The 15596-nt window shown below is 36.2% G+C and overlaps 1 protein-coding gene across 1 annotated transcript in view; it reads left to right on the forward strand.

Moving 5' to 3' along the window:
* The first annotated feature begins 2144 nt into the window (after positions 1–2144).
* The window catches only part of LOC149551572 (ASC1-like protein 1), an 81826-nt gene continuing 68374 nt past the window's right edge, over positions 2145–15596 (forward strand). Inside the window, exons 1-3 of the mRNA XM_089787075.1 lie at positions 2145–2459; positions 8840–9069; positions 9202–9357. Coding sequence (XP_089643201.1) covers positions 2346–2459; positions 8840–9069; positions 9202–9357 — 500 coding nt within the window. The 5' untranslated portion in view covers positions 2145–2345. The remainder of the gene's footprint in view (positions 2460–8839; positions 9070–9201; positions 9358–15596) is intronic.

Below are 15596 nucleotides of genomic sequence, written 5' to 3' on the forward strand. Positions count from 1 at the left end.
TCAAACTAAGAGAAATTATATGGAAGGTCAATTCCAATAAATTCATATTTAAAGTTGCCATGAAAGAAGAGACTTACAATGATGAATAAAGGGTTAAATGTACTATCATAAAAGTTGAAAAGTTTGACTGCATTTAAAAACAAAGTATTATTATATTCAATTGTTTAGATCTAGACTCTACTCTATTTACTTCCTTCTATATATTTCCTTCTAGTAATAAATATTTTCAAATGTTCCAATAAAATACTTGGATATATATGCAAGTTAGCACATCCAAATTTTGAGTAATGGATCTATCATATCATTCAAAAATATGGGAGCTTATGCATTTGACGTATATTGTGGATATACATTTATGAAACTGAATTTTTTTAGTAATCTTATTTTTTGTTTATTTGCAACCTTCTAACTTTCATAATACATAATTTGATGAACTATTTATATTTGTGAACTTTATATATGTTGAAATTAGATATCTCTCCGCTTAATGTAAAAAAAAATTAATTAAAATTTTAGGTATGCTAGTTTAAAATTATGGTAAAGTTATTTTAAGACATGAGAGCAAATGTTTTTGTTTTAAAATAAAAAATTAGAAAATTTCTTTTTTTTTTATGAGAAGTGTAAAAAGAGTAGATATTTATTACATTTGTATGTGATAGATTATAAATTATAAATAATTTATTAATTTCTATTTTTAAATTTTTTTTATTATATATGTAAACTAATATTTAAAAATTAACAAATAATTATTGTATCAATTTGTTAATTTGATTATAAAGATAGTTTTATTTTTTCCTTTTTCAAATATAAGATTTATTAGTTTGAATATTATTATTTTTAAATATATTTGTTTAATATTGTTAATCTTATAAAAACGATAAGTTTTTAAGGTTTGAAAGCCATTTTGAAAATGATAATATTAATGTATAGAAATGACTTTCATAATTTATATTAAAAATTACATTTCTATTAATAAATAGTTTTATCATTTTGTACAAGATTTTCTCACTTTGTCCTTACATTTTATTATTTTAAAAAATAGACTTAATTAAAATAAAATTATAAAAACTAATATGTAGATCATCAAATCTTTATCTTACAATAAATTTCATTTTTAAAATGTATTTATTACATTATTTAATTATATAAAAAATATTTAATAATTAAATAATAGCTTTTAATTGGAAATCTAACAAAATTATATTGTATCAATCATTTTATTTATTTATATGTTCATAAATGAATATATATATATATATATATATATTCTATTTCAATTTAAAATTAGAATCTATTTTTATTTAAAAAATATATATTCAAAAGAATAAATCTTATATTAAAGATAATATAAATAAAATTGAAAAATTCAATTGACAAAATTTATAATCAAATTAAATATTAATATACTAATTACATATTATTTTTTATATATTAGTTATTACATTAAATGTCAATTGATTTTTAAAAAAAAAAATTAATATTAAAGATTTTTATTATTTTTTAAATTTATGGAGGGTTCAAACTTGTGAGGTAGCCTAACAAGGCATAAAGTCTACTAGCTACCAACCAACGAAGGCCACTCAATATGGGCCCACTCATACCTAAAACCTCTCCAACTTAGAGCCAAGGACTGAGGGGCATCCACGGCATCAAAATCACTCAAGGCACAATGTTGACCTCATCCCTTATGATGTCGGAGCTTAGCACTCAGCAAAACTTGATCCGTGGTGGACTCTTTGTGAACCATTGAACTTCACCATACACCAAGAGCCCATTGACCAAGATTTCTAATTTTTACTTTTTAGATACTTTTTTCACACATTTCATTAAAAAAATCAAAAAAATTTGTAACTTTTCAAAAAAACACATCCCATCCATGTTTAGTTAAATCATAAGTGTGTCAAAAAGTACTTTTACTAACAATTATAAACTTTGAGGGAAGTTGGGAGTGAGGGGACTAATAGAAATCAGGGTACTAATGACACCTATGACCAGGTGCAAATATTCAGCCAGTTAGCCAGTAGCCCACATCAAACCAGCCGCTGCAACAAATTCAAATGCTGACATGTCTGAGAAGTACCTCGTAGACGTTGGTAAAGTTACGGTGCACCACCATTAGGCAGCTGGGCCCTCTTCCATATCGTGACAAACGAAAAAGCAATGAACATGATAAAAGTTTGACCAATGAAGGAGGCTAGGGAAGACCAGATCTATCTGTACTTTTGCCGTGAAGTCGTTCATTAAATTCATGGACTATGTTCTCGGGTTGTGCTACAAGCACTATTGTACACTTTTCCAAAACAGTTCATCTGCAACTGTCCCATTATAGATTTTAAACAGGAAGGATGACCAATTGGGACTTTGAGGCTTATCCCGAGATGGCTGACCTTGCCCTGGTGCCCTTCGTTGCTGTCATGTTCGCAATTGTCCGCTTTTTACTTGACAGATTACTACTAGAGGTAAATCCAAATCATTAACCCTCACAGTTCTCAGAATATCTCTACTTTCTTAGCATTGTATAGCTAATTAATTATAAGCTGAAAATACGAACGATCAATCCAATGTTGGATAATTTGAGTTTAAAGCGCCCTATGGAGTTAGTTATTTCCGAAACTTGGCAACATTGTTTTGTTTCTAAATAATCTCATTTTTAATTGTTGGTTTTCAGCTACGTGTGGGTTGATTCTGAATCGGCATGCTATTAAAAATTTAAAAGCCTCCTTGCATGTTATGGGCAATTGCTGTTTTAATATTGTTGGCGACTTACAATTATTAGTAGTTTTAGGTTTAGTTTAACTGAATAAACTACCGACTGCTAGTTTCTACAGCATGGTTATGGAATTGCAACAGATTCAGGAGTTGTTTGTACTGCCTATTCAAAGGCATCATTTTGAACACTAATCTAGAAAATATTAATTTGCACTCTCGTCGGGTATCAGAGCAAGACTGATTAATTAAGACACAGTGAAGAGGCATCCAAATTAGGTGAATGAAAGAAGATTGAACATAGAAGCATCCATGGTTAGAACACTATGTTGCTGTCTTGGCTTTCTCTGCATCTTTTATTCTACACGCAAGACCCTGTAAATTCTCTATTTTGCCACCCCCTGTTTAATAATTGGCCATTTGATCTGATTGTTACCAGACACAAGGCACTGTCTTGAATCAACAATTGATCAAATCAAGCATTCTATATCAATAAAGCATTAACATTGAATATTGCAAAGGAGGACAGTGTTGACTTCAACAGAGGCGAAACCCCTTGAAATTGGAAACACTTCAATGCCACAGAATTCCACTTCGCTCTTGCTGTATGTAAATTTCCCCTGTTGTGTTGGAAGTCATCTATGATTAGGTGTTTAAGTTTGTTGGAAATGCGAGAATACTTCGACAATGGTATAGGAAGTCTTCTATGATCAGGTGTTTAAGTTTGTTGGAAAGAAGACAAGATTTTGCCTGATAGGTGGAACTATTTTCATGAACGAAAGGAAATAAATTCTTGCATATTTTCTATTAACTCAATGACTCCGTGTCTGTGACAACTTTGAGCAATATACTACATATAGCATCTATGAACTGATCATAGCAACATTACTTCTCAGTGGCTTATGTTGTGTATCTTTTGGTTTGGTATGACCTTGAACATGACGCAACTGTTCAAAAAATTTCGTCACACAAATTGCCGATATAGAGATAGAATGTGTTTACCGTACGGGTAAACTAGATTAATGCATACAGATAACTGGAACACGAACAGCAGAACTTATATTATTATTCGCATACGCCAGACATTACATACAAAGCATATCATATCACAAGATGCATTACAATGATCCCAGACGGGATATAAATACTACCGCCGAACCTTCTCGAAGGAGTCCGTCGGCCACAAATATTCTATCCACTACAAACTATTTATCGACGACGTCGGCTACAGAATACAGAAACACCGCCGGACATCACCTCGTCGGCTACAAAAACACTGCCGAACACCGACGACAATCAATCCGTCGGCTACAAAAACACCGCCGGAACCATCTAGTCGGCTGACACCATCCCCCCCAAAAAGAAAAGTTGCCTCCGGACGACAATTACAAAATATTTGAGACAAATTAATAAACAAAATATATTATCAGAGTGACTACAACAAGAAAAATCTGTTTCTGTCACATCACTTCCACATTCTTCCTGTGCCTGTAGCCTCTGCTAACACAATACTGCCTCCTCAAGCTGACCTTGATAGCCACCCGTGCTGCTTTCTCTATCCAACTCCTCGGTACCCCGAGCCAAGTGTCGCTGCACTGCTTCCAACTGGATGATCAGCTCCTCCCGAGCTCTCTACGCATCCACCAAGACAGCGTCACAGCCAACACCTGCTCCCACTGCCTCTGGTACACAGAAAGTCCATGCCTACAGCAACTTCAACTCTTCTCAATTGGTCATACTCCCACGACTGATATCCGCAACAACTGGGGGTCCAGGGGGCAACGCCCCCGTGGGGTCCTGGGGCAGCACCCCGGGTGCGCTCCCTATCGCAGTATAGGGCGGGGTCGAGGGGTAGCACCCCTCGCTGCCAAGACCAAATTAACACTCCGGAACCCACATAAAAATGCACGGAACACACTGTTTTTGCCATTTTCTGCCAATTCCAGACTCTTTCTGGTAACAACTGTTGCTTCCCCTTCCCTTTGGCATCATCTGTTACTCATTCCGAACAACTTGAATCTGTCGTCGTATGATGACAATTGCTGAATGCCTTGCATAGGTAAGCTTTGCTTTCTGTCATGCTTGAAATACAGTTCAAGATGAAAGTGATATTGTTTCCCTTTTATATTTCTTTGATTATTGAACGACATAACAGCCATGTGATATAAATTTTTGTTAAACTTGCAAGTTTTGGGAGACATATGAAGTTATGTTTTAATATGGAGTGATAAGGTTAATTTGTTTTGAACAATTGAGTTATTTTGAAATGGTATGGTAAATGAGGGTGGGTTTCATTTTTGGACGTCTATGGGTCCATCATTTGTTGAAGTCAAACATTGTCATCGTTGCACATAAGCCAAATACTGCTTATATTTTCAAGGCCATCATTGTCATTGCAATGCAAAAATTGATGAAAGACTTGTGCTTTACCGAGTACCGAAGATAATATACCAGAGGTTGGAGGCAATGAAGGCAAGAGGTTGTTTATTACCATGAACTAGATTCTTGCCCAAGGATGATTCATTGTATGAGAAGCACCCTAGTTGTGTCTCTGAAGAAAAGAGGGGTCTTGGCATAATTGTGTGTCTTCAAGGAGAAAGGGAGGTCAAGGTTCTTGTGGATGCACTATGATGTATTCATGATTGGTTGATGATTTGTTCAGTGCTTGAGGAGACATTTGTCATACTCGAAGGAGATGTGGTCTTTCAGAGGAAAGGTTGTCTAATGTATAGACATTTCATTGGTAATATGGGCAACAAGGGAGTATTTCCAAAGCATTTGAAGAGGTGTTAGACACACATGGAGGAGATGTGGCCTATTAGTGGAAAGGCATCTCATCCACAGCATTAGAGGAGGCATTAGACACACTCTAAGGAGATGTGGAATTTCGGAGGAGATGTGCCTTATTCTACATGGAGGTTGGGAACACTTTTGTATTCTCTCATGTTGTAGAAATGGTTTCATGTTCTACGGTAAAAGATCAGTGATACAGTCAGTTTGTTGTTTCTGGGGTGAGTGACGAGGATTGGTGAAGGTGCATCATCGAGTCTCCAGAACGGTTGGGTTCAAAACCCTTGCATGTTCCACTCTTGTTCGAATTAATGGAATAAGGGGGGAATATTGGAATATTATATTTATTAGTAGTTTTATGTTTAGTTTAATTGAATAAACTACCAACTGTTAGTTTCTATAGTATGGTTATGTAACTGCAACAGATTCAGTTATTGTTTGTATTGCAATACAATCTTCCTCTTAGTCTGAAAAGTCAGTTTCTTGTAATATGCCTCTCAATTTACCATATACATCAAATTACAATGTGGAACAAAGAGGAACTTTAATTTTGTATATAGTACAACAAAGTCAAAAGACATATACCATGTATGACTAAATTATACATGTCAAGAAGTCTCTCTTATGGACCAGTGGGTAGCATTATATAGACATCACTCAATGTTGAGGCATGGTGTAACAAGTATGAACTAGAATTGTCATCACAGTAAGGGCCTCATCTTGTTGCAAGAAAATGTCCACATCCAGAATTAATTGATGATGTGGCTGACAGTATGCTAGATGACAGAATGTGTTTAAAAGCATCAATCAAATAAAGGATCATGTATATACAGTACGACAAAGTAGTTAAAAGCTGTCTTAAAAATAATAGGTTTTTACAGGAAGTAATCTTTATCAAGACATGTGAAACTGCAATACTTATCTTATAAAATTGGACGACAATTCTTTTATCATTTTTTAATCCCGGAAATGGAAGAATTAAAATAGAAATTGAAGTGATTGACAATGGAATCCACCAGAAGCTAAGGGGATCTTTTGTGACACGAAACTCACAAACACATCAGTCTTAATTATATATACACTTTTTAATGCCCTTTGAAGCGGTTTTGGAAACCCTAACATCCTAAATGGAGAATTAGGTGACGTCCTTAACTTCCAATTTTGAGAATTTATAAGCTCCTCAGTCCATGGGACTGAAATGGGTGGCCTTGACCCATTTTTTCTGTGACCTGAATTCTTTTGAGCCTTATGAAATTCTTTTTATATGTAAGGCTGTGAGTTTTTATTTTGATCAGATGAAGGCCTGTTAATTAATACCAAGTAGGCCTCTTTACCTAATGCTAAACAGTAATATAATAGTATTTCACTGAGAATCTAACACACTTTAACATCCACATTGGATCACTGAATGATGAGAAGTCAAATCTACCCATTCTACAGCAAGCTGTATTAGCATGGGGACAAGCCGACCTTTTTAATTCTACACATTGCGGTGATAATTCCCCCACCTTGGAGCACAAGAGGCATCTGGTGGCCATAAGTTATGGCACTTTTCATAGCCCTTACAAAACAGGCATGGAAATCTAGATCAACAAAACTGTGCTTTTCTTCCCAACAAAAGCTAAATTATACCAGAAGTATTTCAGATTGATGTTAATCCCAATTCATGGCAGATTATTGACATTCAAACTATTTTTCAGAGGTTTTGATGTTGATGTTTTATTGACCCATAAAGCTGGAAATGAGTAGACATAGAGTTTCAGGCTTTCAGCTATAAAAAGAAGAATGAATCACTGATTAGGAGAATTCTCTACAGATAACCTGTTATTAAAGATAGAACATGACAATCTAGTCGCACCTAGCAAGTACTGAATATGCCTGATTGAGCTTCCACAAGCAGCTGTGGATATCAATAGAATTTTAGTCATAGCAAGGAAACAGTGACAAAATAATTGACATGAATAGGCCTTTCCTAATTGATGGTAGTGTTTGCTTTCAAATTGGTAGTTACTAGAGGTTATATTCTCTCATTTTTCTTAGCTGTTTAAAAACTATTTATGAATGTCAAATCTTTTTTCTGGAAAGGGCTAAATCTGCACAGTTCCAAAAGTATAGAAGTTTATGAATAATTGGTGGTATGATGCAACCACCATGATAAAATACTGTTGTGTCACTCTTCATTATAATTATGCATTGAAAAATGTATTGTGGCATTGGCAGGGCATTTTCTCATCAATGGATTATGAACTAGGTTATTTCATCTTAAAGAATGAAAATGCAAATGCAAATTAGGATCTTTAACAGTTTCTCTGAGAAAATTTGAACTTTTCTTGAATTGTTGGAATATTTCCAACATACTCCTTATCTATGTCACAAGATTCACCGAATTTTCGGCTACAAATTCGAAATTCGACGAATTTGAAAAAAAAAAAAAAAATTCGTTAAAATTCGTATAAGTTTGTCAGAGTCTATTGAGGAGGAATTTTTACGGCTGCAGCTAGTTGAAAAGGAAATGTCTACGGCTGCGGCTAGGGAAAAAAAGATTTGCGGTGGTCTGAATGTGTCTGCTAAATAATGAGATATTATGGTCATGACATGTTTGTAGTAACATGTCCACCTAAATTTCTAGGGCATAAGAGATTCCTCTGCTATTACGATCTGGACATCCCCTGTCTAGAGCATTTCAATTTGGACTGCCACAGTGCAGACGACCAGCATATGAAGCTCAAAAGTCGCATGCCATTCATGATATTTGTGTTTGTTTAATCCACTTTGGAGCATGCCACGTCATTTAAAGTCAACAATGATTTTATATATTTATATTGTAAATATTAAAAGAATCACATGTTTTGACATTGGTTTTTAAATAGAATAAAAATTTGGTATTTTATTTATTTTTTAATGTTATAATAAATAATTTTATTATGTTTTTTACTAATAATATTTTAGTGTTCTTATTTTCTGTTTTGTATTAAAAAAAAGAATTTGATACATTTTTATTTTTTATAGTTAAAATTTTAAACTATATATTTTTAATTTTTTTCAAAATAAAATTTAGTGACTATTTATTTCATTTCAAATTTATATTGTTTTGAAGTGTTAAGCTATTTTGAATTTTATTGAATATATTATTATATTTTCTAAAAATTAAATTTATATTAGGCGAATTTAATGTCAAATTTTTTTCAATGTTTTTACTATGCCAAACTTTATCCGAATTTGATTGTTGCCGAACTTGAACTCGAATTCGAACCTTGTGACTTGGAAAGGAGTGATAAAATCATTGGCACGGTCTTGAGTTTTTATGTGTATCTGACATGCAAGTCTGTGGAGATTGTTACAGAGGATAGGCAAACTGCTTCTCCTGGGTTCTTCTGAAGGTTTAAGTCAGCGTGAACAAAAGGAGAGGAAGAAACGACATGAAAAGTTTAAAGAGTCTGCTTGGAAGTTCCTATATTTCTTATCGGCAGAGCTGTTTGAAGTGGCTGTTCTTTACAAAGAGTCATGGTTCACAAACACAAGACATTTTTGGGTTGGTCCTGGTGATCAGATATGGCCTGATCAAAAAGTGAAGTAAGTTGTACCATTCTAAATTAAAAACGTTTCAAACTGAGGTTTCAAAAGATGACAGTATGAAGAGCATGACTCCAGTGACAGTTGCCATATATATGATCTGATTGATATGTACAATGAAATACTTGACAGGACAAAGTTAAAGGCATTATATGTGTATGCAGCAGGTTTCTATATTTACAGTTTCTTTGCAGCAATCTTTTGGGAGACAAGGAGATCAGACTTTGTGTTAACTATACTGCATCATGTTGCAACTGTAGTTCTCATTATATTGTCTTATGTACTAAGGTTAGTGACTGAGGCTTCTTTTGATGTAGCATGTTTTATATTTTTCATGGTTTCCTTTCTCGCAGTTCAAATTTCATTCATTCATTCAGAAAAAAATCATAGGCATAACTTTGCGTACTTACAGAGAATAGAGCACTTCTACAGTTTGTTAGATAAAAAATAGCAATTTTGTGTAAAATGATCTAGATTAGCCTTTAATATGAAAGGCAATATCCATATCACTTGACTGTTTGGAGTGTTGAGTATCAAACTGATAGAGATTTTGACATTCTACAGTTATTTTCTTCCAGATTATAGGTTTTCTCAAGATTCTTACTTAGATGATACTTGCTACCTACTGGGCTGTCGTGTACAAAAAACTGAGTACCAGAATATGATATTCAGAGAAATGTTGCACACATACTTCCACTCAAGTTTGATGTTTGAAGAATATTGTGTTCAATTCTTTAACATATCTATACAATATTAGGTGATATGCTTTGATTATTAATATGAAATATCAATATGTAGGACAAACTAGATATTCAATTTGGAGAAAAAGAGAGAAAAGAACATTGCCGATCCAGATCTCCATAGCAATCTGGGGGACTACACATTATATTTGCTGAAATCTTATCTTTTATAGATAGATCATAGAAGCAGTTTACAGCTACATGTCAACAAATTAGTGCGGATAGTCAGAGAACAGTTATCTGAAATGCAAACAGAAGCAGGAAATGATACTGATGATGCACAAAAATGCTAGATTTGAAGTTTTCACTGACAATTGCATTCGCTGAAAATTTAATACTTATATACTAGATGTCTACAATTATAGATGCAGAACTTAGAAATAAATATACAATACAACTCATAGAATAGAGACTCAAACACTTCAGGACAAGAACCTCACATTTATATGCAAGTTCCTGGAAAGGAAGAACGGAACATCTTGTGGAAGAAAAAAATAGCTCATTTGTTCTAGGATGAGCAGTTGGTGCAACTATTGGGCATCAATGCTAACTTTTAGAGCACTCGATGCTACAGCCAGAACTGCTAAAACAAATTTCATCCAAACTGACCTACACATTTTAAAAAATTTCCTAAATCATGCATCAACCGATGCTAAGTACATAACTAGTGCAACAACATCTAGGAACTGCTCCATGCACAGTGAACATTGTGACAAACCCACAACTGACACTCTCTCAAGTATAGGGGATTAATCTTTCTTCTTAAGCTTATAAGATTGTCTCTATGTAAGATAAATAAGTCTCAAGGAGCTTATACTTTAGTCCACAAACTAGTAAGATATTTTACAACACCATAAATAAAGGAAATCAACTCACTTTGATAGCCATCAATTGATTTATATTGGTTCTTGTTGTGGTTACATAACACACGCCCCATTCCCTAGTAGGAAATGGGGACCCCCTACTTTTGTTCCGATTTGGGTTAATTTTGAGGCCCTAAGTCTGTGTCCCGATGTCGAAAAATCTAAAAAGTAAAAAACTAAAAAAAACCCAAAAAATCAAAAATATCGAAAAAATCTAAAAATTGGAAAAATTGAAAAAATAAATATAGATATATATATAAAATTGTGTGCTTGCGCAACTTGGAAGGTGCGCAAGTGCGCTCACCTTTGGTGATGCGCAAATGCCTAGCTACGCACGCACGCACCCACGCACCATCGAAGGTGGGTGGGGGTTATATAAACCCCCCACCCCCTTCTTTCCTTACTTCATTTTCATTTTCTCTTCGTGCACCCATAGAACCTTGCAGCTCCTTCACTCTCGGTCTGCACTCCAAACTCTGCACATCCGCACCAATAGGTGCGCAAAACATATATAATGCATGAACACAAAAACGCGCACCTGCCGCTGCGCACCATGCTGTCGCGCACCCGCCGCCGTGCACCACGCTGTCGCGCACCCGCCGTCACGCACTCGTGCACCTGCTGCTGCGCATCCTTACATAAACCAAAACTCCCCTTAAACACATTGCGAAAACACCAAAAATGAGGTGCACACTTGCGCATGTAATCTGGTGCACAAGTGCGCACCTTATTTTTTAAATTTTTTTTCTCTTAAAGAAATAAAAGGATAGCAGGGTGTTTTCACGCATTTAGTTTTAAGATTCAGTATTATTGTTGGCTTGTTATTATTAACATTGAACTAATAGGCCTCTTTCTTTAATCATGCAGATATGATGGCATCCTCATCTAGTGAGAAGATGGCACCCAACCTCGTGGTTTTCAAATTCCAAGGGGTCCCGTCCAAATCAAGGTTTCAAGATGATTACGCAAAAATAAAGGATACTGAATTAGGACACACCAACTTGGGGGAATTTCTGAGAATCAGCAACAAACCCACAAAGAGATCAATCTTGGTATTTACTTTGACTCGATCAGGGTTAGTGAGTGCAGCTTTGCACCCAACATCAATGCAATCCTCAAAATTGATCATGACACTGGCACAACACTTTGTTCCGGAGGAAAGGGTGGTTAAGAGCATGACAGTATACTTGACCTTCGACCCGACAACATTGAAAGGGTCTTTCATCTCCTGAGGGCAAATTAGTTCATAGGACTCTCTTATGAGGCAACTGAAAGGTGGTATAGGGAACACATAAAGGAGGCAACTAAGATCATCCAGTCCTCTTATCTTATTGAGAAGACTCCTCTAGGGAGGATAATTGGAAAAGTGGATATGACAAGGGGGTATATGAAGGAGGATATTGGATACTCCATCATTCTTCTGAGCAGGGTCATGGGTCTATCAGCAGCTGGGCACCTCAACGTTTTCATGGTCAATTTCATTGAGACAATCGAGACAGCAAGGATGCCACTTGACTGGGCCACCACATTAAGTGAGAACTTATGTGAACAATTGGGGGCAGTCAAGGACAAGAAATACTATATGACTTCATACATGGTATATCTGCTAGTAGCAAGGGCAACAAACTACCCCAAATTATACAAAAGAGACAACATGTAGGACCCCAATGCTTGGCCTTACATTGTCTACCCTCAACTGGTGAGGAAGAAGCTCTTGGTACAGAGCAAGGAATACAGGATCGTGAATGATGCATTCATTTTCACAATCATTTGATTCATAGAGGGTGACTATGTGAAGAGGTTATCTAATGATGCAATAGCGTAGATAACAACTCTCGGGCCCTACTACATCCAGTTCAAAACATTCACGTATCTACGGGTAGCTGGTGCCACTGTGAACCTGAAGAAGCTCCCTAGATATTCAAGTGATAAAATGGTGTTATTGGAGATTGTACGACAGATTGAGTTTGCATATGACAAGGTAAGGAGACAACAAAGACCATGTTGGATATGGCCCCTGGTCATAGGACCATATCAGGTGAAGAGGAAGCAAGATATTCCATCTTTTGAGTGGGAGTGGGAACATTATCCCCTATGTAGTGACCCTTACCAACAAGCCACTAAAAAACCCTAAATTTAATACACTGCTGAAAGTATATTGCTGAATTAAGAAATTGTTCTGCTTAAATAACTAATGTAAAATAGTGCCAATGTATTCATTCAATAATCACCAAAATGTTTTTACATATGATATGCAATTTCCAGCACTGAAACATTACAACATGGCACATTACAGACAAACCCTAACTGTCTGAATCCAACTAAGAACTTGTTACAACTTCAGACTGAAATTAAGAACCTGGATTGATCAAGTGCTGGAGGCTGAATGCTGAAGATGATATGATGAAAGTGCAACTCTAATTGGAACTCCAAACTAGCAATTAAGCACAAGTGAAAGGACTGAAATATCCTTCCCATAGCTGCAATAATTCAGGTGATCTTTCACACCCTCAAAATTGCATACCAATTGAGAGTTTTCGTTCTCAATGGCCAATTGTGACTACTTGCAGAAACCCTAGGCTCCACAAAGCACATCAGCAAATATCAATAATAAATCTCGATGATAGGCAATGAACCCTCAATGCCTATTTATTCTTTTTTTCTTGATAGGTCGGCCTCCTTTTTAATTTTTTCTTCGCTTCTTCGAGCAACCTCTAGAAGATTGTTTTATTTAATGACTTTATAAAATATATCACTTTATTAAGTTAATTAAATATAAAGTTATCTTGTAATATATTTTTTTTATTGATAACTTTATAAATAATTAACTCCTCCAAAAGCAGGGACATTACAGGTCCGCCCCTCCTAAAATTGCTTGGCCTCAAGCAATCTTAATGCTGGATGCTGCAAAATCACTTCTCCCTCCCAAGTAGCATCATCAACAGGTAAATCTTTCCACTTAACCAGATACTCTCTGATTACTCTCCTGCGAAGCTGCTTCTCTCTACTATCCAGAATGGATTTTGGCACTAAGATCAGTTTCCCCTCATCATCCAAGGGAGATAATATTGCAGAAGGCATCACATTCTGACCCAATGCCTTTTTGAGGCGTGATACATGAAACACATTGTGCACTCTACTGTCTGTGGGAAGCTCCAACTCATAAGCCACCTCACCAACTCGCCCGATGATCCTGAATGGTCCATAATAGCGTGGTTTGAGTTTCTCTGCACCACTCTTCTTGAGAGTGGACTGCTTATATGGATGCAATATGAGGTAAACCATATCATTTACCTCAAAACTACGCTCAGTCCTCTTCTTGTCTGCATACTGCTTTTGCTAGTTCTGAGCTCTAGCAATGTTGTCTCTGAGAGTAGCAACTATATCCTTACTTTCCTGTAATAGTTCACCTGCACGGGGTACTTGACTATCTCCCAACAACAATTCTAAGAAACTAGGTGCCTCATAATCGTAAAGTGCCATGAAGGGTGTCATTTGTATAGTCATATGATATGTAGTATTGTAACAATACTCACAGAGATATATCCATCTGACCCAAGCTCGCTGTTGATTTGCCACATAATTCCTCAAATACCATTCCACCCATTTGTTTACAATCTCCGTTTGACCATCGGTCTATGGGTGATAACTGGTGCTAGGTGTAAGCTCAGTGCCACACAACCAAAATATCTCCTACCAAAAGTGACTCATGAAGTGGCTGTTCCTATCACTCACAAAGCTCCGAGGCAAACCATGTAATCTAAAAGCCTTCCTGAAGAAGACCTCTGCCACCTAAGTTGCTGAGTATGTAGTAGCGATAGGGAAGAAGTGAGCATATTTTGTTAGCCTATCCACCACCACATAAATAGAATCGTGCCCCTGGGCCCTGGGCAAGCCCGTGATAAAATCCATAGAGATGCACTCCCACTTCCTGTCAGGAATAGGAAGTGGTTGTAAGAGTCCTGTTGGATAAGTGTGCTCTTGTTTGTTCTGCTGGCAAATTTGATATTCACACACATACTGCAAAACATCAGCCTTAAGTCCCTTCCAAGTGAACCGCTCTCGTACTAACCTGTAAGTCTTGAAATACCCAGGATGGCCTGTTGTAGGTGAATTATGGAATGCTCTCAAAATCAACTGCTTCACTTTTGATCTTGGGACTAAGTAAATCCTGTTCTTGTAAATGATCAAATCATCTACGAGAGTGTACCTAGTGTCGATCACTTTTCCCTCCACTATATCAGAGGCCCATGTGTCTTTGGCATATTCTGCTACAATCAAGTGTCGCCAGTCCTGTGATATCTGAATCATAGAAGCGAGGTGTGGCCTACGGGATAAAGCATTTGCAACAATATTTTGTGTCCCCTTAACATAGGTGATATCAAAATCATAGGCCTGTAACTTACTCACCCAATTCTGCTGACGATCATTTAGGTCTTGCTGTCCCAAAAAGTGCCTCAAATTATTATGATCAATTTTAATACAAAATTTGCTGCCCACAAGATACTGTCTGAATTTGGCCAAGGCATGCATGATGGCCAACATCTCCTTATCATATATGCTGAATGATCTCTCAGGCCCTCTGAGTTTCTTGCTCTCATAAGCTATAGGATTCTTGTCTTGCATGAGTACAGCACCAACTCCCTCTCCAGAAGCATCACATTGAAGCTCGAATGGCTTTGCGAAATCAGGCAATGCTAATACTGGGCATGTAGTCATTATTTTCTTGAACCGCATAAAACAGTCTTGTGCCTCCTGAGTCCACACAAATCCCCCTTTTTTCAGCAAATCTATCATGGGTGCTGCATGTCGTGAGTAGCCATCGAAAAACCTGCGATAGAATCCACATAGACCAAGGAACTCCCTTAACTGTGTAAGGTTCTCTGGTGGTGGCCAATCAACAATAGCGCGAATCTTTTCAGGA

Source organism: Cupressus sempervirens, chromosome 6 (genome assembly GCF_028749045.1).
Source record: "Cupressus sempervirens isolate cs-2001-9-10 chromosome 6, ASM2874904v1, whole genome shotgun sequence".
In the NCBI taxonomy this organism is placed as follows: Eukaryota; Viridiplantae; Streptophyta; class Pinopsida; order Cupressales; family Cupressaceae; genus Cupressus; species Cupressus sempervirens.